The following is a 23,631-nucleotide window of genomic DNA, read 5'->3' on the forward strand; positions in this document are numbered from 1 at the left end:
AGATTTGAACACATGGTGGTTTGAAAACAGAAGGCTTCCGTGCGCCGCTGCTCAGGCACTCACCCGCACATCCTGGCGGGTACCTGACTGAAGATGTGGGCACTGAGCTCACACAGAACAGCAGAACATCCCTGCTGTTACATAAGGGCCTACCGAGGAGAGAACAGTGCTGTTCATTTCGTATCCTTATAAAACGGGCTAGAAGTCATGTAAAAGGAGGCTTTCTTCATGCTGATATAATGGGTAATTTTTATTTGCCTTTATACCATTTTTCTAAGGTTAATATCATAAGGTCTTGTAAATAAAGAACGGCAGTGATTTAAAGAGGTCATGGATTTTATGAGAAATCTGAAGAAGTAAGCTACTTTTCACAGCAGAAAGACACAGTGCCTTGCATGACAGTACAAGACCATAATGTCAGAATTCAGGGAGCAGAGCCACTGCTATTTTGAAGTCAGCCTCAGTGGTATGAAAAGACTCTATCTCAAAACAAAGATAGATACTTATCCTGAGCCTGACTGGGGTTGCATGTGGCTCTTTAATAGAGCATAGAGCTCTGAGTTCAGTCTCTAGCACATTAAAGAAAACATAAAAACAACTTGAGAGACATATCACCACTAGATAAAATTTTGTAAAGTTCATAAGCAATATGGATTAACCAAGTTCAGTTACTTTATTTAAATACTAGTATGTCTAGCATTAGTTTATAATAAGCAAAATTATTGGCATAAAAGGAAAGCAAAAACTAAAATTCTGCCATATTTATAGAATACTTACATTCTACTAAATAAGAACAAAACGAGGAAGGAAGATGTATTTTTACAATTCATATCCATTTAATAGATAGGAAAAACCAGACCTGGTCTTATACAGTTACAATCCAAGGTCTTAGAAGGCTGAGGCAGGAGAATCTCAAGTATAAAGCAAAGCTGACCTACATGGCAATCCCAGGCTAACCTCACCTATACAATGAGACCCTATCTCACAAAAACAAGAAACTATCTTTCTCTATATATCTATAGATAGACATACATATGCACTCCCATACACACTTATAATGGCAAAATGTTTTTAGACATTTTAAATCATATAAGACTGCAAGAATATTAAAAGCAATTGCTAACGTCTTTAAAGTACTGTAAAAGAACAGTCATGAACAAAACAAAACTCAGAGCAGGGAGAGATATCAACGAGTTTTCACTTTTTCTTAATAAAGAGTGAGGTATACTACAAATATGCATGAATGAATATGACGTTATGATCTTACATACTGAATTCTCAAGGGCAATGTTATCTTATTGTGGTAAAATGCTAATTGAAAAAGCAGAAACTTGAAAAACACAGATGCCTGCACTTAACTTTACACTAAATAAATGTTACAATCTAAAAACTTCAGGGAAGGAGTGGGCAGGGTATGCATATAGGTTAAATTTTGTTTGCAAACCAAAACTGCCTGTCCGTGTGGACAATTTTGAGAAATAGAGGCTGTCAGAGTTAGGAAAGAGATCTTTCAAACGCCAAATTGCCTTTCTGCTCGGAAAGAGCTGAAAGGGGTAAGGTCTGAAGGCTTTGCAGAGGCTGTCCATGTAGTATGAAACCCATGATGAATGGCAATGACTACTGCCCAACGCCTAGGTAACTGATCCTATAAGCTATACCCGCTGATTTTACTTCAGAATGCATGTCCATCCAACAGACGTGATAATAAAAATGTGCTAATCGTCATTATTGCTCTCTCCTAATCAAACTCTGAGGAAACTGGAAGGTTATATAAGCCCGAATTCACTTTCCCTTTTATTCAAGACCTAGGCAGCTCTGATCTGTTACATATAGCCTATGAAATCTTAAGTATCTGCTAGAAAATGAAGAAAACATTTATTTTATAAACTTTCAGCTCGGCACTTTATATTACTGAGGTAGTTTTATTTTGATTTGCTTTTAAAACATCTAATACTTCAAACATAGGCCATAGGAATATTTTCTTCTATTTCTTTGTGGTTGGTAATTATGATTTCCACAGAGGGAGAAAATACGTAACTCTTTGGTACTTGTAAATTAACGAATCAGTGCATAGTAATTTAGACATCTAGAAATGAGCCAAGAAGAAAAGCCTTTTCCTCTAGTCCCATTATGTTTAGCAATGCTTTTATTTTTCTCTTAGTGTGGTGCAAGTGAGCTATGTAGCTCTGTGTATGTATGTATGGCTATGCGGGGTGTGTGAGAGAGTGTGTGCACACGCAGGCATGTGCACTTATGGCAGTACACATTTATGAATTGTGTATCCCTAAAATAAGTTTAAACAGAAAAAGAAATTCGACTTTACCTTTGGAACACCTTTCAACAAAATGCTAACTCTACGCATGAGGACTTCACTTGTCCTGTTTGCTAATATATTCTTTTAATATATTACTGCTGATCTTCAGGGCAGACGGTCCAATAATTTATTATTCTAATTGTCTTGTAAAATACTATGCCACCAGAATACGAAATATCCATTAAAATGCATTTTATTTGAGAGAGTAAAGGGTATATATCTTCTCTCATAATTCGTTTCAAGGAGGCAGACGACCTTCACAAAATGGCATCTGACTGAGACAAGCGAGGAAATGTTCGCTATTTCATCTTGTTAAAAGTAGAAGACACAAAGAAATATTTAAAGAATCCATTAGGTTTATTTGTTTAACCCAGCTATTAGTTTAAATTAATGTCATTAACATCATTAGGTGTAATTGTCTACATGGGAAGTGGTTCAGTTAATAACAGTAAACTGCTATTTAAATAAACAGAGAAGAGTTAAAGCACTAGGAATTTACTGAGCTTGCCTAATATTTCATCTATTTTCTCAGAACAAACATTTATTTTATCCCCTAACTGACAGGAATATATTCTTTCAAGACATTATACCTTTCAACAAGTGGCCACTTCTACACTATTTTCTCTCCTATTCTCTGTTTACAAAGAAATATCTTACAAGGTAGAATAAGCTACAATAATAGATTTTTATTACTCAACTTCAATAATAAATGAAGATATGTAGCTAAATATTATATCTAATCAACTCTTGTACTTCAGGGTCAAAATATTGTAGGTTACTTTCCTCAGATTTAGATATTTTACAAAACTAAGGGAAACAAAAACACCATGAAATTTATTGTTTATGGCTCCAGAACAGTGCTGGACTGAGGGTCAAATCCCTACGGGTAAGGGATGAAACTAAGAGCTAATTAGATGATACATTAAGCATAATATAGCACACTATGGGTCCCTTCATAGCTGCTATAATTTTTCAGACATTAGCACTGATAAGTAATATCATCATCAATAGTAAATTGTTTAAATCCCCAAACAAAATTGTTTCCTAGAAAATGCTGATATTTGAAATTATGTCTATAATATACCTATGCATATTTAATAAGTTTTAACAATTTTTATCAAAGAATAGAAATAAAAATGTCTATAGATCATTAATTTGAACTAAATTCAAGGTTGAATTGTTTTTACTATTAGTTCAGTAGTTCTCAACCTTCTTAAATCTTCAACCCTTTAATACAGTTCCTCATATTGTGGTGACCCCCAACCATAAAATTATTCTTGCTGTTATTTCATAACTGCAATTTTGCTACTATTGCTAGTGTAATTCAGTTATCTGATATTCAGGATATCTGATATGTGACCCCTGTGTAAGGGTTATTTGATAATAAAGGGGTTGCAAACCACAGGTTGAGAAACACTTCACTAGACTTAAAAAATAATATCTATAGGCATGAAGCTGAAGAAATAGCTCAATAGGTGAAGAGTCTTCCAGAGGACTCACGTTCCGTTCCCAAATAAGTCAAGAGGTTCACATCCTTTTGTATCTCCTACTTCTATAGATATGAAGCCCCCGACCACCCAGGCTACCACATTCATATTCATATACCCACATATGGAAACACGCACGAATGTACCACAGACAGACAGACACATATACACACATTTAAAATTAAAATATTAATTTTAAAAAATTAAAATATTAATTTTAAAAAATTAAAATATTTTATTTTAATTTATATGTGTAAAAATATCTGCTTTTCCCATATTAACTTACAAGACTATCATAGGACAGATGTCCAGCCTGTAAGTTTAATTTTGTAAGATATTTTGCAGTTGATGTACTAATTTAAATATATTTGTTCTGAAATTTTCCTCTCTGATTAATGCATTATGACCATAAAAAACTAAAGATTATATGGTTGTTTAAAATTTATCATAAAAATATTATTGACATAGAATAGCTGTCAGAAAGAAATCATGAGCAAGAAATTATTTTATAGGAGAGTTATAATTATCTTCCAGATAAAGGCTTGGACTTGTATAGAAAACAGATGATCACTGATTTATTTTATGACACGGCCTGTCAGAAATTCATGCCGATTTAAACTGCTACTAGAAATATAAAATGATATTACATATTTGTTAGGACTAGTTTAATGTAAAATGTTTAAAATTATACGATAAATGCACAAATCTAAAACTTGAGACAGAGATATTAACTTCATATTCCCATCTTCCTTTCATTACATTCCATTTTATTTATTTCTATTCTACTCCTTATTGAAAAATTAAATTTCAAGGTACTATGAATACAAACAGAGATGACTAACGATAAGTAAGAACCTGAATAGTTTTAAATAACACCTACATTATTCTAGCTTGATATTGTGACATGAGTCTAATTTTATGTATTGTAATATTTATCCGTGTCTCTGGATAAACACAGACAACAACTGCTTTTAACAAGAAAGTAGCCAGATACCACAAATATAGATAGTTATTCTATATCTGTGTTTTGTTTATTTTTAAATGTACTAGAAAAGTATCATAAGTTTCTGAACGTAAATAATTTAAAATGTAAAAAAGTATGAGGTGATATGAGTATAAAATCGAGCAATATTATGACATAATAGGGGTTAAAGATATCTTCCCCTTTCCAGGGATCACCAAATTCATTCTAGATTTTATTCCTTTTTGTTGCTTTTTATTCATGCTAATATTTTAAAGCTATAAATTGAAAGCAAAGATTCTAGCTTTAGAACATAGCTCAGTCTCAGCATACAGTAACTACAAACACGCTTCAGAAAAAGTCACGCATGCTGGGAGAGACCCTTCCTTCTCAGCGGGTTGGTAACAGAGAAGAGGAGGCCAAGCCTCTATTTCATGAGAAGGAAGAAATGAGGAGGCTGAGAGGAAAGACATAGAGAGATTGAGAGAGAGTGGGAAAATGAAAGGAATACTGAGCAGCTGTTTTCATAGGAACAACTTCCTTAGGTATGGCGTATATTACCTTCTGGGTTCCTCATCTCTCCCCTGACAGGAGAGAAAGGACAGCACATGGTAACAAGCGGGGTCCAGTGTGGGGCTGGGTGCAAACTACTGTCAGAAGTCAAACAGGAGGACCTCAGAAGGAGCCCCAGAGCTTTACCAAAGATGAACGGGACTTCAGCGCTGGTCAGTCAGGTCACAGAAGCAGCAATGAGAACTACATTTGTTTTTAAGCTCAGATGCTAGTAAATAATGGGGCAGTGCAGGGAAAAAAAAATGGACCAATGTTTAAAGCTGTGTAAACCAGTATCAGGCAAAGGGAGAGAGGCAGGACTTCAACAATAATAAATATGCACTGAAATTTCATTTAAAAAAAAAACTGCCATGGTTAAGATGAAAGGATTTAAGTGCCAGTCTGAAAAATAGGGATTTTCTGTAGGCAAATAGGAGCATGAAGCATCTAAACAGTAAAGCAGTAAAGGATACTATTTATCAGTACTTCACATACCAACCCTCAGACTGCCATTTAAAGAACTGGAATAAAGAGAGAGAGAGAGACAGAGAGACAGAGACAGAGAGAGAGAGAGAGAGAGAGAGAGAGAGAGAGAGAGAGAGAGAGAGAGAGATAGGAGGGGGGGGAATAATTGAACTGTGCAGTGTGCTTAGGAAAATAGAAACAAATACTTTGAAATTGTCATAATGTGAGAAAATGTTCAGGTTTCTATCACCTCTCCCAATATTCTGAAAGTCAATTAACATGATCCTGCAACTGATCAAACTGATATGGCCCTCCATAATTACTCAGGTACTCTGGGGATCCTGAAGACTGAGCAACCTGATTAAAGAGCGGCCTTCCACACTCTGTGACAGTGGGTACTTATCCCAGGCTCGTCACGATCCGGCTGCTTTACATCATAGATGTTTGCCAGCGAGCAGGACAGGTAAGGACACTGGGCACCAAGCCTGCTGGTCTCAGGTCCATCTCCTAAGCTACACCATGGAAGGAGAAGTCTGACTTCTAGACAATGTCCTCTGACCCCACATGGACAGTGAGTGGTACAGACATGAACACACACCCAGGGGTGTGCAAAACAAAAAAGTAAAACAAGTAACCACATCATGGCTATGCATGAGGTACAACATATATTATTATAGCAACTTGTTACTATTTCAGTTATACTTTTTTGCTCTTCACATTAGGTAATAGTATCTACTGGGATGAATGATTCAGCGACATTTCTCAACATTATTAAATTAGTTCATGCAAATTGCTGACTAAAAATTAAGGAAACAAAATCTATGAGCTGTTTTACCAAAAGCCCCAAATCTCTGTCCTTTTGCACCTTTTAAAATATACTTGTCATTTACCAGTGTGTATCATTTATGCAGAACCTAACGGCAATTTGAGACCACATAGTGAAGACACAATTTAAGTTAGTCTTGTGATTACCTATATATCATAATTATTTATAGTATAATTAAGTATACTAATTATAATATATGAAAGTTAATATTCTAGATATCTTTAATGCAGAGAGAATAAAAGATCACCTAAATTCCTACACTGAATCAAAATCACAGTTATAGTTTCATCTATTTCTCCCTAAATATGTATATAAAAATTATGACTTGGGTTTTCATTCAAAATTCTTAAAAAAGGCAGTTCAAACATTTTATACAGAATCACTAATATTATAATAACTAAGTTCAATTGCAGTGTTAACTCTTAACTTTGGCCACTCAAGTTACTACTAATATTTCAGATATGTTTTTGTATGAGTTATTTTAGTTCAATGTTCTCTTGTGTGTTACATGAGTTAGAAAGCTAGGTAAAAGGATAATTCTCTGGCTGTGGCTTGCACAATATATTTTCACTCATTTATTTCCATGGATTTTTTTTTACCTAGAATACATCATACTGCATTATTAATAAGATAATAGTACATATTCATTGATTATTTTTTATGTCCCAGATACTATTCTTAGGGTTTAACGAGCATTATTTCATTCAATTCTAATAAGACCCCTATGAGGGAAGTACTATTTTTATTAGCCCCATTTAAATTTAAGGAAATTAAGGTTTAGAATGCCCTACTTTAAGTACCTGGTAAGGTGTGTATCCAGAATTTCAGAATTCTACAGTTTCTGCATGACAGCAATTTATGTTGTAATACAGAGTATATTTCTCTTAATATCTCTTTAACAATACAATACATTTCAAAGACTAATTGGCTATCATGGAATTTGATGTTACAAATCATATGTTCCTTGTCTGCGAAAGTAAAGCATGGTTTCATAACTGTAAGCAAGAAGAAAATTTTAAGCAGTTAATGCTTTTAAGTCAAATGGATGTTTTAAGTATCAGGATGGTATATGTTAAAAGTTTATAAATCATATTTCACTAAAATGGTATCTCTATTAACTTGTCAAATGAAAATAATAGGATACAGATGGGAAGAAAACCATTTTAATAAAAACTATAAATCTATCATTTGAATTTGTATTTTAAATAATCATGAGGAAATTCCTAATTTTTTTCTTTTCAGAAAATGCAATTAAGCAATAGAAATATAGCAAGCAAATCACATTTCTTTAATATCATCATGTTTTTTTACAGTTTTGATGATATCAACTGTATGCTTCAAGCCAGAAAGAACATTTTGAAAGCAAAAAAGATAGGACTTTGGGGCCAGATAATTATTCAGATATCTTCAATAAAATAAAATGTGATTAGTGGTATGGCAGCTAAAAACTATACACTGAAGTCCAGAACAGACTTTAGGGAAACATGTTGTATAGTTGAGGAAAGACAAAAGAAAAATAAAGATGCATACAAAGTAAAGACACAAGCTCATCTAACCTTAGTACTCCTTAATACTGCCTTGGTAACCTTAATACTGCCTTAGTATCTCTGAGATTCAGAGTCTCATGAAAGTTCAAATAGCTAAATGAGAAAATGAAGGACCAAGATTGTCCAACATCTACTGCAAGTTACTCACAGCAATCTATGATGAAACTCAGCCACATGTGTGCAAAACCATACAAGAATTTGAAAATGCAAAAATATTTCAGGATGCAGTTTTACCAACCTTCTCACATATTTTGTAAAATATAATAACCTGTAAGATTTTAAAAGTCTCTCTTCCTGACACTGAAAAACAATATATTTGCTAGTTTTCATTCAAGCTGAAATTTAAAGACAAATTTTCAAAATGTAAAATTGACAAGAAAGATTTATAAATTAGAATTACATATTTTAAAGTAGCTGCAAAATTCTACTTTAAAACACTATGTTGCTTAATTATTAGAATTTCTTCATGTACTCACAGAGAATTATTAGAAATTTTTCATGTATTCATAGATTGAAGAAACGTGTGGCTATAGAAAAAGAATTAGTTTCTTCAAGGTCATGAAAAGGGGTCTTAAAGCAATTAATAAAGACCGTGATCAGTTTGCACACTTACTCACTTTTCACATTGTCCTGCAATAACCATCGCAACGATACACTAGACAGCGCCCAGATAAACTAGGCTTTAAGTGGCTAATCAGTCACATTTGGCTAGGGACAGGCCAGCCTCTCCTCTCAAGACATCAGTGTTCCTCAATACGGGACTGGATGTGTTTTCCCGTTCTTAACAGGATCGTTGAGAGGGAACAGGAGGAATATTATAAAGGCAGGCCTGGATCAAGTCCAGAGCCAGGCACCCTCACAGCCATGCGTTGGAACTTTGCCAAAGAGCAGAGTGTTTCCACAAATGAGCATAGTTTCTTCCTCAAGTATATCACCAATTCATAAAATCTAAGAAAGTCTTGTCCTGAACGATGTCCCTGGTTTATAATGAGGCAAATATAAGGATACGTATAAGTATCATAACTTCTTTGGGCTTTTAGAAATGAATGAATGCCTACTGCCAATAAGCAACTCCACCCATAAAATGGCAGGACTTTGAACAGATGAAGGTGGAGGGATTTTACTTTTGTTTAGGTATCATGGTGTAGTTCACAGATGACAGTAATTTTGGTTTCCAATTTTAGTACTAATTCCTTAAAACCAAATAATTATTTATAATAGCACCATGTTTAGCAGAATGATTCTGCTCATTTGAAACAAACTGCAGCCTTTACTTATAGCAAATATATCTGTAAATTATGGTTAAAGATACTTGTATTAGCATCTCTATATCAATGTGTACAACTCAAACATTTCCTGTTAAATTACAGAAAATTAAACAAAAATTGTAACTGTGATTTTCAAATAAAAAAAAAAAACTTTACTTCCTAGTCTTTTATCAAATTTAATTGTGATCTTTTACATATGCATTCCCGCTTTGCTTCTTCTTCCCCTTTTATAATAGTGCAAAATTGAAATTCCTCTCTCACATCAATTAAGTTATTATCATTAGCTTTTGTTTTACAGAAAGAAATATACTGTTGCTGTCAAAACATTTAAAGAACTGGTACAGTTGGACTCAACATTGTTTCAAGAACTACTGCTAACTTCTACTGGATAAGAACATTGCCTTTCATCTGATTACTTCATTAGGGAAATATTATATTTATCCAGAAAGATTCCACTGTACCATGGAAGGAGGGCAAATGTTGTATCACTTTTCTTGTTCACATGTGTGGAATCCTAAAGATTTTCTGACTGCTCTCATGAGAAATGAAGGAGGAACGCGGATGGTAGGGCCATCAGAGGACTCGGTGTTTGCTAATGGGGCCTTCCTCGTCTATACAAGTTCTTTTTGTTTGTTCAGAGTTTACAGTGTTATCTACAGTGCAGATAATAATTGAGTGCTGGTAATAAAATTGAGTACTTTATATCCGTCCTGGTAATCCACATCATGGATTCAGCTCTTCAAACAAAGCTCAGCAACATCATCGCTCAGCTTTATCAGCCAAAACGTGTGTCTAATAAGAAGAGTACAATGTGCATCATAAATGTAAGTTTAGTATATCACCTAGCTGGGTCAAAAGGAGAGAAACAGATATTTAAAGTTATTATTATTGTTATTATTATTTGCTTTAAAGTCAAAGGCCTCATTGTGTCTCATTGTACAGTCTAGAGTGCTGATGTAGTCAAACTGGCCTCAGGTTTGCCAACTTCCTGCTTTGCTCCAAGTGCATGAATCACAGGCAGGCACACCTACACCTTGCTTAACATTTGTATGGGTTTCATGCAATACTAAATTTAATCCAATGCACCTAAATTTAAATTATTATTTCAGATTATATTAAATATTGATAATTTCCAATTGTACATGTCTTCTTTTATTCCGTTGAAATGCAGCATGCAATTTCTACTTAGAGCAGGTCTCAATTAGGATGGCCATTATTTTAAAGCCAAAGGATCATAATGTAACTAAATAAATTATCAGAAATATAAATTTTGATGTTTTCTTGTCTGTCTAACTGTTTGTTTTAAGAAAATGTTTTATCAGGGAGCTGACTGACCAAGAATGCATTATGTAGCCCAGGCTGTTCTTGAACTTGAATATTCATCTGCCTCTGCCTCCAGAGCACTGGGATTAAAGGTGTATTTTGCACTCTTTATTTCATTATCTAAATATTTTTAAATTATTATTTATTCTTTAAATATTCTTATAAAATGGGGGTGATATAATTCAGATATGGCATGGGCAACTTGCTACTATGTGGAAAACATTTAAGATCAACAATGAAAATTAGTACTTGTTAGGATTCTTCTTGCTTTGTGGAGAAAATTACAATAGTAATGCTGTTAAAAATGTAGGCCCAAAAATCAAAATATGCTAAGTCTGATTCTAGACTAACAGAGGTATTATTAATGCAATGGCAAGTGATCTATTTGCTTTTCAGATTCCAATTTCCATTGTGTAAAATAGACAGGACCGTAAACCTATCTGAAAAAAAAAAACAAGCTAATGCATAGAAAACACAAGGATGAGTACGTCGAATAGCTAGAAGAAAACATAAATAGTTACAACCATCATCACCTGCAGCTATCTTTAACCTAAATAGTCTTTGTAAGCATTTAAACTATGCTGCTAACTTAGCAGTTTAAGGAAAATATGAAAGTCATTTTATAGACTATATTAATGCTTTGTAAGTTAATACTGACATAAGTAATATAACTTTGCATATTTTTTCAGGACCTAAATTGGAAAAGATTATACACATATTGTTGTTTCAATTTTTTTTTAAAAAAAATCTAATATTTAATCATGTTAATTAAGAGAAAATTGATTTTAAAATTATAAGAAAAGGATTCTTGAAAATATACACTATTGTCCAAAAACAAACATGAACAACTTAATTGCTGTATTGTGCCAACTCAAACTTTACTTCAGACCTTTTGTACAAAAATATGATCCACTGTGGCCTGACTTATCAGAAGAGCACCCCTTGTATTCTTTACTCCAGAAAAGAATGACATCATTGGCAAAAGGAACTACAGAGATGGATAACACGAAATGGTGCTATCACATCAAAGTTCCTTTATTTATGAATGGTAATTTTAAATATCTGTGCTCTATTTGTTCATACTTGACCACTAATAGGGCTCTTCTTTGTAAGCTACTGTTCCTTATACTTTGTGCTAACCGAAGGCTCAGAAGATCAGGGCTCAGAAGCGCTGGAAGAATCGTATTGTTAAGGCACTATGGGCTTGCCCTCAGTCTTCACTGGCTGAAGTTCACTTCACTGATTGCTTCTTTTAAACCTTACAGCCCAGTGTGCAACTACTTCCTTCCATACTACCAAACGTGTTTAACAAGGCCAACAAAATTCACTAACAATTGTTATCATCACCAACATTTATTGTATATCAACAGAGAAGATACTACTATACATAGTTGTAGTATTTAATAGTGACTTTTAAGATAAAATGAACTGGATAGCTGGCATAAAAGATTTACTTTTTCGAGTATTCGTTACTAAATAAAATATCTGATAACTAAAAACTTCAAATTAAGATAACAAATATTACTTACGTTCACACGTGTCCCCTTTTTGCTGATAGCCTGCTTTGCAGATACATTTTCCAATGGGTACTAACCACTCTCCTTCTGCACTGCAATGCATCCTGGGTGAATTTTCTGCCTCTTCCTCGGCACTGCTGACACATGTCCCACGAACCTCAACTAAGGAGGAAAATTCTGAACCAGTCACTGTATCTGGAAAGACAGCTAAGTTCTCAATAATGGACCAGCACTTCTTGTAGTATACTTTGACAGAAACCAATGCTATGCAAGCCCCTACATCCTGAAAGGCAAGATAGAATCCCTTTTTGGACAAAGGTCCAATCTCTCTCACCTCAGTGTTCAGCTTCATCTTTCTTTCCCCAAGGTCACCTTGTGTAAAACTTTCATCTGCAGCAATGGTGTCTATTTTTACGTAAAGGTTTTCTCTGATATTCCTGCCGGTGTCGTAGTCTGTTTCATAATAGTACAAATTAAAGGTCTCCTTGCAAGTTCCCAGTACTCCTGGAAGACTATTACAATCCCTCAAGGTGAATTTCAATTCTACAAAAATCCTTTGTGCGTTGCCTTTAGAAATCCAGTTAGTCCGCAGCCAGTTGTTCTGGTTGGGCTCCATGACCTGGCACACCTGGTAGGTTCTTATCGGAGTGTAGTTCTCATCCAAACCACTAATTTCTTCCCACTGTAAATTTTTTAAAAAGACGGAAGGGGGTTTGTTAGTCTTTCAGCAAAAATAAAAATTAAAAAAATGATATCATAGTTTCGAAATAAAATGAAGAACAATCACAGTACCACACGTATGGGTCCCTGAAGTCAGAGATGGTAGGATTTCCATTCTGCAGTGTTTTAGTTAACAGAGCATCGTTTGTGTTTTGACCAACAATGAAAATTTAATTCTTTTACATCTGCTGTGAGCGTTCTAGTATCTCTTTTTATGTTTAGGTGTTTAGTCTCCTGTGAGGCCGCAATTTTAACAGGATAAAGCTCATAGTTATGAACATTACTTCTCAAAGTGTATGGATGCCGGTCAGAATTCCTGATAACTCAGTTGACAATTTAAATATTTGCTTTATTCTTCAATTCAAAGATGCCTGCAAACATTTCTAACAAGATTTCAAAAATACTGGAATGTGAAACCATTATACAATGTACTGCAAAGTATAATGTAAAATAGTTTGTAATCTTTGGAGAAATAAACATTCTGAAAAGCTGCTTATTTTTCCAGCATCATATTTAAAATTGTACATAAAACCATATATAATTATCAAGTCGTTTTAAAAGTAAAATTCACCCTTGTAAGCAATTTGTTTTCAGTGGACAACCAAATATGTTTGTTAAATTAGCAAGCTATGCATGAATTGTTTTAAAAGGTCCATTTATCTTCTGATACCATATATACTACAAGTGAGTTCATTTATATTACTTCACAAAAAAGGGGGAGACAGATAGTTCAACAAGAAATTCAAAGATGATTGGATTATGTATATTACTTCCTGCTCATAGCAAATAAGTTCAGTATATCTAACAGCTTTGAAGGTTTCAGTAAAGGCTATTTATGGTCTCTCTTACTATTATCGTAATTGTTCCTAACTCACACTATGATATAGTAACAATGAAACTGTCATCTTCCCCAATTATAAATACCAGATACAAAATATTGTCTATTTTAGGTCTTAAATCCTCCAACAACTAACATTTAAACTATAACTCAAAAAACGTAGACAGGAAAACATGATAATATACATCTGTTAATGATTTTCACTTGTAAAACCTGATCAAAGTATCAATTTATTTAAAACCACTGCATAATGTTGGCATGTATTTTTAAAATCATTCTTATAAAATTAAAAGGACTGCTGAATTGCAGAATACTGCAACACAGAAATGTTTCATGAAAGAATTAGTTATGCTATATTTACTAATTTTTTATTATAACAGCCTAATATTGCCAAAGGTCCTCAAGCAGCAAAGAGCTGAGCTTCATGTCCTGTGTTTGGCACACACTTTCACTGTGTAACACTGTGTATATATTCCATTTGCTTCTTGAGTAAGCTGTTTATATGCTATTTTATGTAACCAAGGCAAATATCTCAAATTCCTCCACTGGTGGTTAGATTTTTGCCTCCTAAACGGAGTGGAGTTATGAAAAGAAGGATAAACAGTTATAGTGTCAAACAAAAAGCAAGAGCTCCAAAGCAAAATGTGCCCTTCTGAGCAACTGCAGCTTGGGGAAATCAAGACTGACTATTCTAAAAGACTAATCTGAAGATTTCCCACATCTAATCTTAAGAGTAATTATGTCATGTCAGACATGATAAATAAATTTTGTTATCCATGAACTAGATCTTTTTCACGAAAGCAAATACTCTCACTATTTGATATTTATGTCATTGTTGTATTAGACACTTTTTCAGACCGAAAGCATTTCACAGATGACACACACTATTGGTCCAGATGTCTCAATTCAGACAGTGAATTTTATAAATATTATAAGGTAACTTTTATAAGGTGATAAAAGAATAGTTTCTCATAACTTGGCAACAATATTGTTCTTCTAAAGCACATGTGAACAAATCTGTGTCATATAAAGAAAACGCAGTGGATCATATTTGTCACACAAACCATTGATTCTCACACATATATATAGTTAAACTTTAACGCAAGATTCTCTGGACTGATGAAATGCCCATCTGAGTCCAAGATAACTTTGACAGTCATAATTTATCATGTTGTGGATTACATGGATGAGGTGCTGCAACCATTTATCAGTCTACTTCTCGGAGATAAAACCATCTTCTGAATCTATTTATTTTAATTGATAGATGGTAGAAAATGGGTTGCATCTGTCACTGGCCAGGCTGGTTTTTTGTTAACCATGAATGTCTTCATACAATGTATACTTTCTAAGGAAAACAATTTCACATAAAAGGAAGTACCTTTTAAGAAGTGGACAAATTCATGAATTTGGGACTTTCCCATAATTTCCTACAGCCAATAAGGATAACCACAATATGAGCTCAGAGAAACTTTCCAAATTTTAATTTAACGAAAACCCTGAAAACTTGAAGCATGCTTAAAATTTCTCATTTTACTATTAAATGAGAAGTTCTCCAAGTGAATTTTCTGTACATGATATGTTGATTCTATGATTTTGTTCTTGTGCTTTCGTTCTCATTGTAAAAATCAGTTGAAAGTGTGCATATTGTCATTGATATATCATGCCCCTTTATTCCCAGATTTCCTCATGCACTAAAGATAAACTTAAGCTTCAATGGAGGATTTTTTTTTTCTTTTTCAGAGTCCACTTACTCTATCAGATGAAAAGTTTGTCCTATCTCACCATCAGAAATGATATATAAAGATATCATCAAACTAAATTTGAGTAATGTAACTTTTTCAATATATGAAAAATGATTTTAAAAATTTAAGGTTCTACTCAGACTTGAACAGGCTGATTTAATATTCAGTCCCATTTACTGAAGCTGAATTTTGCTGTAACATGGACATATTTCTGTCACCACTTTTGATTAATAACAGCAGATAGCACAACACAAACGTTAAGAATCTAACACTGTGCAGCAAATCTTACATCTTGATATTGTCTTACAGTTTTAGTTACCCTCTGGTAACTCTCCTTTGGGCAATGTTAGAACTACTTTTAAAGGATGAAAGCAGGTTTCATACTGTTTTAAAGAATTACAGACTCTACCTAGTGATTATTACACAGAAGCATAAGGCAACTGCAGAGGCTTAAGTGAGTTTGTGAAAAGAATGTTCTCTGCAATTAGTTAGCATTTATAACCTGAGCGCACAGGCATGACTGATGCCCCTCACAATAAGAACTCAAAGACTGGGGTTTGGGTTATTTTTTTTTCCATTTCTCAAAGTTCTAAGAATACTTCCCATATTCTGAGAATCCAATATCTGAAGAGAAGACAAAACACTGAACAATATATTGAAGCTTTAAATGTTTTTAAATGTATGAATGTGAACAGTTTCCCTAAAGGGAAGCTCTTGCTTCTTACTCTAAAGAGATATGATATTGTATATTGTAGGAGAGATGTACCTACCCCACTGGGTGGAGAGGAAATCCATTCCAATTCTGTCTGTTGTGCTTTAGAGTCCAGTAAGAGTACTGAAAAAGAAAGTTTAATTCCCGAATGTTACAAGAAAATTTTAAACACATCTCTAAACATTTTAAGATGAATCTAACTTTTATTAAATTACTACTTTATGACTTGTGACATTGATATAAATGAATGGTGCAATGAACATCCATATTATGTAAGCATATTATACTTTTTGGAGGGGAGCATATTAAAGTATCCATGCACTTGATATCCTTCAATTAAAATATGAAGTAAATTTTCAGCGAAATACTAACATGAAAGCGTGTGTAAAAAGTTAAAATCAGATAATGTGACTGTATAGTAAGAACAAAAAAGAGCTTTGGAAGTCAGTGCGTTCCCACATTTCACAAGATATACCAACATGAACATAATAAAATAGAATCCCTACAGCACTTTTCAGCCAGGCTCTCCTTTTAATACTGTGCTAGCAATATTTCCTATCATCTCTTGACAACTGGAGTTTAACGTTTAAAGAAGAAACGGCTGCCATTACTTTGCCTTCTACAAAAGTGAATATAAAGAAACTTAATCCACGTGAAACAATGTTACCACAAGAAACAAGTCCCTTGTCACCTGCAGCTTGTCTTTTATGCTAGTCAAACACCAGCTTTCAAACATGGCTTTGACAACTGTCAATATTTCGACACACTAGCTATTTTCTGACGGCTTTAACTCTGAACTGGCTTCTACAAACAACTGGATTCCATCTCTAAATCATCAAAAAGCATAATCAATATTTATGGAAAGTGTGATTAAAATATTAGTGTTAATGTAGAAATTCATTAGAATGGTATCTGTTTGGACACATTATCCTTTCAGTTGGAGATGTTGTTGCTGTAAGATAATTATGCCTATAAAATGCTTACTGATAAAACTGGTTTTAGAGTTACACAGCTTTGGTTCTTTAAAATAATATGCCTGACCTTAAAGCATTTGACAAATGATCTACTGGCACAAAAATCACTGTGAGTATTCTTTACATATAATTAATATGTAAACGTTCATAATTACAGGAAAATGTTCACATTTTGACATGAGAATATGTGAGTACATAAACGTCTTAATATCTTTTCCAGACTCTAGTTTTAATAGGTGTGTGTTTTAAAAGGTAAAGAAAACAGCATCCTGTTAGGAGAGCATGGAACAATTGACTCTTCGCTCAATTCCTTTACAGGACTCGGTGATCCCCAGTAAGTAGAAACAGATAAGTACAAAGACATTAGCCTGCACTGCTTGGTTTTAGTGCTTTACGTTTAGGACTGTCAAGGGTAAAAATCGACTCCCTTTCAATTAAAAACAAGCGTAACTCATAAAATTTCAATTTATGTTTTAACTTGGAATACCAGTAAGTCTTTGGCTTAGTGTATTTACAAGAAAAGTAATTGTTTAAGGGTTTTCTTTTTCTTTTTTTTTCTTTTTTTTTTTTTTTAACTTGTGAGGAAGAGATGAAGCCCAAGGAAACAAATTGAAGCCACAGAACTCTTTTGGAATTTATTGCGGGGGAGGGAGCTTCTGGATTGACAACAACCAGTGGGTTTTAATTTTAAGTGCCACTTTGGGCTTGATGTTAAAAATGAAATAAACACAGCGATTACCCTTTTCTGCTGCGCCTTTACCCCTGGGCTACTTGGTGGCCAGCAAGTTATCAGCGAAATTAGCAAATCAAGAGGACGTGGACGGTGGACACGAGCTGGTGATGCTTTCGGCGGCTCTGGAGTGTTGAATGCAATCGCCCCCGCGCGCTTCTTCCCTCTGGGCTCGCGACACCGAGTCTGCCTCGCCGCGTGCCGGGAGAAGGCACTGGGCAGCTGGCCGCTCCGAGGGGTCCGGACTGAGGCTCGGTGGCCAGCAGCTCCACTCCAGTGCCGCCGGAGCATCGGGGCGGGGCGGGACGGGGCGGGGCAGCCAGACGGCCGCGCCCGCCAACCTAGCGTCCATTACACTTCCAGACCGGGGACTCCAGGGAGCCGGTGGCGCCCAGCTCCGGCAGGAGTCCTGAGGAACAGACGGGCTTTCGGGAAGCGCCTCCTCTGAGGGCGCGGCGGCGGTTGCACTGTCGAGAGGAGAAGCAGCAGCCGCAATTAGCTTTCTGCTCCCCCAGCCACTCCTGCTGGCTCTAGGAAAGCGGGGAAGGGGACCGGGGCTGTCGGCTCCCACCCCAGCTGCCCTACAAGCCGCGCACCTGCTCGCCGCGCAGCTGGCCGTGCGCCTTGGGTGCGGCGATGCCGTGGGCCACCTCCGGGTAGCTGCGCTCCGGGAACGCCAGAGCCTGATTGCGCCTGAGCGCCCCGAGCGTCGCCACCGAGAAGACCGCGCGTTCCCCTCCACCTGCCTCTTAAACATCTTGTCTGCATCTAAAGAACTCTGGCTGCGAGCATCAGAACCCTCTCCACGTAGCACCGGAGGAGGAGAGCGAGCGAGGCCTGCTGGCTGCAGGCACCTCTCCCCCTAGTGCTGCAGTTATTTATAGCTCAAACTCCTGCTGGAGTCTGCCAGAGCTCGCGCGCGCCGCTTCGCTGTGCGGGGCAAACTTTTCCTCAGATCCCGCTTTTCCGGAGGAATAGGGACAAGATGGCAGGGTGACTGTTTCTGATCGCCAAAGTCAAGAAGCTGGAAATGTGCGGTTGGTGGGTGGGTGGCTGTCTCTGGCAGACGCACCTGCAGACATAACCATTAGCTCAGAGACACGTTTTTCTCTGAATGGATTCAGCGTCCACACACATTGCAGATGTGCAAAGTGGGGTCAGAAGGTCAGGCGGTTCCAAAGTGGGATACTGCACCGGGTTGGGATGTTGAATGGATGAAGAAGGGTAGGCGAAGAGAATAAAGAAACGCTCCGTGAAATCCTAAGTTTTAGGAATAGAAGAAGCGAGGACCAATACGCTCCCTCCCCTTAGTACTACCGTGACCTAAATCTAACAGATCTCGCTCCCTTTACAGCTCTGAACAGGCTCCTAAAGTATCTGAAAATCAACATTAAATACGCAGGTTGTCAGATCGGGTACGGGTATTGTGACACCGCTTAGCAGCAAAACATTTCCTCAGACAGGATTTATTTTTCCCCAGCTCCAACTACAGGCACCGAAAGGTATTTTACCTTTTGCCAGTGGTTCAAAGGAGACGCAGGGGAAGAAAAAAAAAACATACCCACGTACAGGCGTATCCTGTGGTCAAAAGAAACCTCCCCTCCTGTACCAGAACTGGTCCCCGGAGGCCAGGGCTTTCGCCAAGACTGGCCATTCGGACTCCCGGAGTACCGGACCTGGGCCAAGTGACTGGAGACTTCTCACTCGGTGGCCTCTCCTGGCAGGCTGCCGGCTGTGGCCAGCCCTCCCGGCGGCAGGTCGAGCCCGGGCCCCGCGCGTGCTGCCTCCCCTCGCGGCCGCATTGTTTCGCGCGGCAGCCGAGCGCCCACCACAGGCCCGCCGCCGCCGCCGCCGCAGTGAGCGAGTCGGCAGGAGCCCCGAGCGCTCGCAGCCTCGGAAGTCTCGGTCCCTCCGGGAAAACTGGGGGCGACGCGGGGCTGCACTCCCCATCTTTCGAACCAACTCTGACCGAGGCGCCCGAGACAGGCCGATCGCGAAAGAATGGCCAGACGAAGAGGCTGAAACGGAAGACACGAGCCGCCGGATGCAAGAGCTCGCCCGCCAGCCTCGCCAATCCGACCCCCCGGGCTGCCCCGGCTGCAGAGCGCGCGCCGGTCCCCGGCCACCCCGGGTGCTCAGGGCCCGACTAGTGCCGACTGCTCGCCGCTGGTCGCTCCGAGCCGCCGGCGGGGAGGGGACGGGGGTCGGGGGAGGGTCGCCTGGCGCCGGAGGCGCGGCCGGCAGCGCCGCGGACCCGTCGGCTCGGGCAGGTAGACAGCGAAATAAATAAGTCAGAACAAACTTTGCTTTCCTCTGGCCTTACCTTCCTTCGCAGCCTGCGCCTCCCCCGTGTGTGCAAAGCCGAGCAGCCAGATGTAGCACAAAATAATCCACGAAGGGTACCGAGTTTGAAAAACCATGGTGCATGAGCAGGTTTGATTTTAGGCTGCAGTTGGGTCGCAGCTCTTTAGATGCTGTTTGCTCCGAAGTGGGTTATTATTGTTGTTATTATTGCTCTCCTCGCATCGATCCCCTTCTGGGTCCCAGGCCGGCTGCTCCACGCTTAGCTGTTTGATTTCTCTCCCCCCTCCGGTACATTCGTACCGTGTTTGCTGCCTGCAAGTCTCCGACTGCAGACCGGCCGCTTGCTCCACACTCCAATAATATCAATTAGGGGGGAGGGGGCGGGGCTCCGAGCCTAGAGCCTCCGCCACTCCGACTGAGTGGCAGACGCAGCCCGCCTGCCAGGCGGCGATTCCCAGGGCCGGGGGGCGTGTCCCGATGAAGTGACCGCCTCTGCCTCGGAGGCGGGGTCGTGAGCGGAAGCCAATCAGCGCCGAGCGGAGTCGTGTTGCGAGTCCAGGATTCCCTCCCAGTTCGGTTGCTGGGAAAACGGGGACGGGCAGCTTTAGGCCAGCGGCGTGCAGCTTAGACCATTTGGCTTTTAGCTACTGCAGCTTCACTGAGCTGGATAAACCCGAGAATAACTCTCCCGACTTACACTCCTGTATATAGCATTGCCGCTCACGTCTTCTAGAAGGCAGAAGCGAAACGAACCTTTCCTCACCTACCAATCACCGATCCCGACCGGGACAGTGAAATTGAGCTATGCTTTTAGAGTGGCTTTTACTTTTTTGTTAGCAATCTCTGCGGGTCGGATAACATTGGTTTAGTCTTTTGCCTTTTCCTTTTTTTTTCTTTCTTTCTTTCTTTCTTTTCTTTCTTTCTTTCTTTCTGTCTCTCTCTCTTTTTTTTTTTTTTGAAAAGTTTCAACTACTGTTCTATAACTCAGGAGATATTTTTGGCTACTACTTACCTCAATATCTGGAAGAAGAAAATTGAGCATTAACCAAAAGTATTTTCTTTTTTCCAAACAAATTTTGCCCGCGTTCGCAGCAACCTATGGCTAAAGAAACACTGAAGGGCGGGGGGGCGGGGGGGGCGGGTGGGGGGGATCGGGGGAAGAAAGGAAGTCTTTTGTTTTATGCTTGCCTCTTCCCTAGTCCTATCTTCAGTTACTTTCCCGGGCAAATGAGACCTCAGAAAACGTTCCCTGTCGTTTTTCTTATATACTTCTCATTTTCTGGGGTCTTTCATAGATGGCCCTGCTCCAGTCGCTTTCCGTTTCACTGTGTAAATAACATTCACTTTTAAAGAAAGCCGCCAGGTACTAAATTCACCTAGCCATTCCTTCTACTTGGACAAACATTTACTATTTTCTGTAGTTAGTCCATAATTATTCCGTAATTATCCTTCTAAAGGAAGCTAAGACTAAAAATGTAACAAACATTTCCACTTGAATTCATCCAACCCGAGCTGCAAGGGTGAGTGCGTGGAGAAATCTGTTTTCCATTAGGCAGTTTGGAAGATTTTGCCAGCAAGACGTGGTTGACATTGTAAAATGAAGAACTTAAAAATATAGTGGCCAAATCATCCATTTCAAAGGTCACGTTTAGTTAGATAGGTCACATATTTAAGATGAGCATTTTTCTTATTATTCAATATTTCTTTCTTAAGGAAAAAAAGAAGCTTCTGGATGATCAGTCTTTACTCCTGATGGACAGTAAGTTCGACCTCAGACTGCAGACTTCCTAGTTGACATCTCTGGAAATGTGCACTAGGTCACCTCTCCAGTGTACAGCAGAGACTTCTAAGAGATAACAACTCCCAGATACTTTTCTTTTTTTTTTTTTTTATGGCTTTCTTCTGCTGTTTTACTTGCCTAATATAATTATACCGAAAAAAGAAATGAGCTTTTCTTTTTTTTCCCAACCACTTTTCTTCTGTAGTTTATTTATTAAATGTTACATATTGCTGGCCATTAGATCTATTAAATATTTTAGAAATTATGCTTAAAAGCATCTTAAGTGCCCTTTAAAGATGCATAGAAAATGTAAAATGCTTAATAGATTAATCTTGGAGGGAGACAAAACAATCTAGGCAAAGCACACTGGTTACAGAGAAGATGAAGCCTTATTTACCCAGACAGACGCAATTAGGGTAAAAGTTGGAAGCCCAAATTCAGAATTAAAAATATAAATCTCAATACTTAAGTGTTAAAACTCACAGAATCACAAGCTCACAAGCATTGAACAATTTCTAATAGTCAAAATAAGATTTCCAAGATTTCAAGAATTTCCCTGAACTCTCATCTTCCTATAGTATCCCAAGATAGCCTTGACAGTTTAAAATATCCCTTTCATTTATTGAATGACTCCTACTCAGTGATAGGAATACAAACACTTCCCAATTAAACCAGGAAGCTGAAGAAGGAACATGTTGTTTCCCCTGGGAAGCATAAGTAGTGTGGAGCCTCGTGTTAGTGTTCCCCTCTTCCCATCAGACACAGGATGGTTAAAGTCACACATGAGTGTTTCAGGCAAACTGCCCTTGTGCTGGGCTGGCGACATTCTCCCTGCAGATCAACACAAAGGTGTTTATTTCTAGGGTCACCAACCTAGTGGCATATAGGTGTACTGATAAGGAAATCAGGACCAGGACACTGAAATGGAAACGCATGACAATCAAAAAGAGAATGTTCAATGTATAATGTTTTATAACATGCCTTAATGCTTAAATTCATATGAGTGTCTTTGTAAGTAGCAGAGCATTTATAAGCCTACGTTCATGTAAAGCTGCTGAAATTAAACAGTAACAGAAGATTTCATATATTAAAATAATATAATAATAAATTTCCTCACATCTATTTAGAAATAATTTTAATCAGATATGTATACTTTATGCATATTATTTCTTGAAAAAAGTTAGGAAATAATGTTGTACTTATAGAAAGTGAATTAGAAATTAGATCATTTTCTTTAGGAATACCAAATGATATAAAAATCAACAAAACCCAGGAATTTTTAAAAGTGCTGTTGTTTTATTTGCTCACTATGCATTGCTGTTGATAAAATAACCCATTTCAAGTTAAAAAACTTAAATCCATAGTAATAAATACTAAACTTGTATTTTTTCATATCTTCCATTTTATAAACCTCTATTCTAAAGGCAGAATAGAAAGATAAAAACTGCCTGGCTGCAGATACAAAGACAGAGCAAAGTTTTATTCACTTTGTATCATTTCTCTAACAATTTACTGCTAATCACACAAAATCATACATGCGTGAAAATTAATGTCAATTTAATTTCTATATT

At 37.5% G+C, this 23,631-nt stretch overlaps 1 protein-coding gene across 6 annotated transcripts in view; it reads right to left on the minus strand.

The window, feature by feature from the left end:
* The window catches only part of Epha7 (EPH receptor A7), a 152,063-nt gene extending 131,400 nt beyond the window's left edge, over positions 1 to 20,663 (minus strand). For 2 of the 6 annotated variants that reach the window (XM_048420221.3, XM_048420220.3), the window contains exons 1-3: positions 20,300 to 20,663; positions 16,331 to 16,395; positions 12,273 to 12,942 (exon numbers count right to left, since the gene is read on the minus strand). In XM_048420221.3, the coding sequence (XP_048276178.1) occupies positions 12,273 to 12,942; positions 16,331 to 16,395; positions 20,300 to 20,396 (832 nt within the window). In that variant the 5' untranslated portion in view covers positions 20,397 to 20,663. The remainder of the gene's footprint in view (positions 1 to 12,272; positions 12,943 to 16,330; positions 16,396 to 20,299) is intronic. The other 4 variants (XM_048420219.3, XM_085677272.2, XM_048420218.3 and 1 more) reach the window with 3 other exon arrangements.
* Between the last annotated feature and the right edge of the window lie 2,968 nt (positions 20,664 to 23,631).

Source organism: Myodes glareolus, chromosome 16, assembly GCF_982192425.1.
Source record: "Myodes glareolus chromosome 16, mMyoGla1.1, whole genome shotgun sequence".
NCBI lineage: Eukaryota > Metazoa > Chordata > Mammalia > Rodentia > Cricetidae > Myodes > Myodes glareolus.